The 4033-nt window shown below is 43.9% G+C and overlaps 1 protein-coding gene across 1 annotated transcript; it reads right to left on the reverse strand.

The window, feature by feature from the left end:
• Nucleotides 1–264: 264 nt before the first annotated feature.
• LOC124696322 (probable UDP-3-O-acylglucosamine N-acyltransferase 2, mitochondrial) lies at nt 265–3703 on the reverse strand. The gene is made up of 10 exons (XM_047229055.1): nt 3580–3703; nt 3281–3473; nt 3100–3176; nt 2678–2727; nt 2177–2241; nt 1769–1820; nt 1608–1678; nt 1438–1504; nt 655–726; nt 265–555 (listed from the first exon to the last, which is right to left on the reverse strand). The coding sequence occupies exons 1-10, from the start codon at nt 3701–3703 to the stop codon at nt 481–483; spliced, it is 846 nt and encodes a 281-aa protein (XP_047085011.1). The 3' UTR covers nt 265–480.
• Between the last annotated feature and the right edge of the window lie 330 nt (nt 3704–4033).

Genomic DNA, 4033 nt, shown 5'->3' on the forward strand with positions numbered 1-4033 from the left:
CTCTCGTTTGGAAGCCAATCTGATGATTGGGAAAACTGCAGAGCGTGTGAATCCTAATGGAGATCTGGAGCTTGGCCTGTGGAAAAGCCAGCTAAAAAGCATGAGATAAGGACTTGCAAGCGCGCGGGTTGTTAGTTGCAGCTCCCAGAGTTTCTCTTAGTAGGCATTGGCAGAAGTCTGTCTCAACTACTATCCAGTTACAGGGATCAGCGATGGCGCTTCTCCCCCAGACCGAAGCCAAAACGAATTCCCAGCACAGAGAGAGATAAATACACCCAGGGCGTTGCCATCATCCCGTCCCCAATCTCTATCAAATCAGCCGCGCCAGTGGCATGGCTGAACCGTTAAATCATCAGCCTATTTGTGTAAATGCATAGTGCAACACCATGTATTTCAATGCTAGCTGTCTAGTGAGATAATACAATTTCCCATCGAGAGGATCAAGCTACACCACATTTGGATCACATGATAGCTGAGATACTATCTTCTGACAACATGTTTGTTCGAAAGTAGCCGCAAGTTCACAGTTTGCCGGCGCCATTCATTTATCGGGACCTAAATTCAAAAAAACATAATGAGTATTTAGTAGCTAGCTAGAGGGGGAAGGAACAAGAACCTTAACTTGTGTGGTTATTGCTATAATGAAATGCTTACAGCTGGAAATCCACCATAGTCACCGGCATTTTCAATGTCCTTTGTTGCTAGACTATTTGCTGCAAGTCGAACCTGCAATGGTATCGAGGAAAATCAATTTGTGAGGGCAGTGAAAATAGAGTAGTGGGCAGGCAAAATATAATGTTATCAGCTAAGTCTTGTTTAGATGTCGGGATCAATGTTGTCTAGATGCTTGATATGAATATCAACAGGGAAGAAATGTATGTTTCCCTGAGCATTTGTTTGCTGTCACCACTAAATATGAAGATGAAATCTTGCATGAATTTCTTAGATCCCAGTCAATTACTTATTACTTAACAAGAAAACAGAAGAAGTGTCTTCATGCAACAGGGAAAAAATGTATGTTTCCCTGAGCATTTGTTTGCTGCACCACTAAATATGAAGATGAAATCTTCCATGAATTTCTTAGATCCCAGTCAATTACTTATTACTTAACAAGAAAACAGAAGAAGTGCTTTCATGCAACAGGGAAGAAATGTATGTTTCCCTGAGCATTTGTTTGCTGTCACCACTAAATATGAAGATGAAATCTTCCATGAATTTCTTAGATCCCAGTCAATTACTTGTTACTTATAACAAGAAAACAGAAGAAGTGTTTTCACTGCAACTCAAATTAGTTTTGAACAGCCTTTGGTCATAAGAGTATTGCGAGCAATGCAGCTAGGTTGTGGCGCATGACAACACACAAACACAGAACTATGTGGAACTTACAAGTATTTATGGAATCAATATATGACAAAGCACAGAGTCAGAAAACGGCACCTTTGAAGCAATGGAGACATGATCCCGGATTGCGACCCGACCACCTAACGTGACATAGTCCCCCAAGCTGTGTGTACATAATGGGAAAAATCTCAAAAGGCAAACAGGAAGGATTATATGACACGCCAAAGAGAATGGACAATTCGTCAATGAGATGAAGGTGTACATACGTTGCAGAACCAGCAATCCCAACTTGTCCGCAAATCATACAGCACTTTCCAATCACCACATTGTGACCTATCTACAAGAGGATATGTCAATTAACAGAACAAAAAAAGCACAAAAGAATCTCATCAACAAGGGGTTCTTTGGATTGCAGGGGAATCAATACCTGAACAAGATTATCAATCTTGGTGGCATCTCCAATTATTGTGTCTCTCCAACTGCAGTTAATAAATATTTATTCAAGTTTTCAGTAAGGATCAACTGCAATCAAATGTATAATGGCATGGAAAGGGCTGATAGTTAAAAATGTTAGGCATATTGAGATCAACTATGGACTAACCAACAGAAGATCTGCCTTAGCCAAGTTACACATCCTATCCAATTGTTCGAGCCTGCAACTATACAATACTCAGTACTCCCTCCGTCTCAAAAAGCTGCTCAACTTTGTCAAGATACGGAGGTATATAGACACATTTTAGTTATAGATACATCCGTATATTGAAAATGTTGAGCATTTTTTTCTGGGACGGAGGGAGTACATATTTTCATCAGGATTAGAAAGGAGACAAGTTACCTTCCTCTGTCAATGCATGTATTTGCACCTATCTCCACATTGTCACCGATTCTTGCATAAAGTAGCTGAAAAATACAGAGCTTTTCAGTGCGGACCTACATTTTGATTTTGTAGGACTATAGCATTATGCATAAACATTCTGAAACACTACCACATATAGAGTAATAGAGTCAGTCAGTACCTAGGTGGTACTTAGTGAACATATATTTCGAAAAATATTTTTCCATGTCAGAGAATGATCTCTGGACTTCTTTTTTCTGTTAGATGACATGACAGACAACTACTTGAAATGTGAAACATTCAAACTCGGCTTCCTTAGTTATAAAAGATGAAGCTGTTCAGATACCATAGGCTGTAGGGTGGCATTGCGCATTTTCTCTAGCATATGTGTTTGAGCTTTGAACCCAATATTGCATGACCATGTCAATTTAGATACTACTCAGTAGTGATTCATAATCTTCACAAAATACCCAGGAATTTGTGATATTGCTGAGTATTAACCTGTGGCTTCTTCTTGACCTTCCCATCCTCGTCCACAAAGAAACCAAAACCTACAAGCATACATCAGCAGTTTACACTGACAATCTTACATAACATCAGAAATCAATTCCTAATGTTTAACAGTACTAGTTACCATTCACCAAGTATAGCAGAAAAACATAGGAATTGCTGCCAACAAACAGTCCAAATAAGCTTTCATACCCCCACAAACTGAGATGTACTAGGTCTAGCCAAAAGGCCTTAAAAAAACAGGAATGCTGCGATTAGCTCACATGCTGCAACTTTCAGTGTTCCTACCATAGCATGTGCAAGTATCTGACATAATGTGGCATGTTCTTTGCAGCGTTGTAGAACATACGACATACCATATGTACCACTTGACATGTTGACATATTTCCAACACTAGATGAACAAATGCTCACCATCTTGACCGATGCAAGCGCCATTGTGGATAGTACAGAACTCGCCCACAGAACAATTGCTCAAAACAACATTGTACCTGCAACATATACGCAGACAAGTCATTTGCAGCAAGTGAGCACTGCCAATCAAACCAGAGTTTGCTCTCATGCACACTCAGGTCAAACTGGACAAACACCCTACCCGATCCTGGTGGACTGTCCGACAGACACCGAAGGCCCGACCACGGTGCCAGACCCGACAACGACCTCCTTGCCAATCACAGCGCCGGAATGCACCACGGCGCCGGCCTCCACCACCGCGGTGGGGTCGACGGACGCCGCCCGGTGCAGCACGCCCCCGCCGTTGCGCCACGGCACGAACTCGGCCCCAGTATCTGCTCAGGCCATTCAGGAAGAAGCCAGCCGGCAAAGCAAGGTCACACTACAGGGTACAGACATCTCACAAGTACAGTAGAAAAATGGTCAGCGCCAATTCACTACCGTGAGAAGCAGCAGCGGCCGCGCCGTCCCCCAAGAACCGCGCGAGCCGGCCGGCGCAGCGGGGCGGACGCAGGAGCAGCTCCGCCGCCGCCTTGGCGGTTGTTCTTCTTAGGATGGCTGCCATCGATAATCCCCTTGCTGATGAACCCTACAGAGGTTATTTTTTTCGAAAAAAACAGAGATTTGGGGAAATAGAAGGAGGGAATGGCAGAGCGCGAAGCCAGAGCTGCTTCGGTTTCGGTGGCAGGGGAGAGGAGCCGGCGGCGGTGGCCGGCGAAGGCGACGGCTACCGGACGCGGAGGCGGGGACTTGGGACGGGGCGTTTCCAACCAAGACCGGGGTGTCTAGAGCCCACGGGCCGATGGTAACCCACACAGCTTTGGTGCCTCTCTGTCGGCCCAATCAAATCTTACCTAATACTTAGTTTTTTTGTATTTTCAATTCATCACTTAGT

Source organism: Lolium rigidum, chromosome 3 (genome assembly GCF_022539505.1).
Source record: "Lolium rigidum isolate FL_2022 chromosome 3, APGP_CSIRO_Lrig_0.1, whole genome shotgun sequence".
In the NCBI taxonomy this organism is placed as follows: Eukaryota; Viridiplantae; Streptophyta; class Magnoliopsida; order Poales; family Poaceae; genus Lolium; species Lolium rigidum.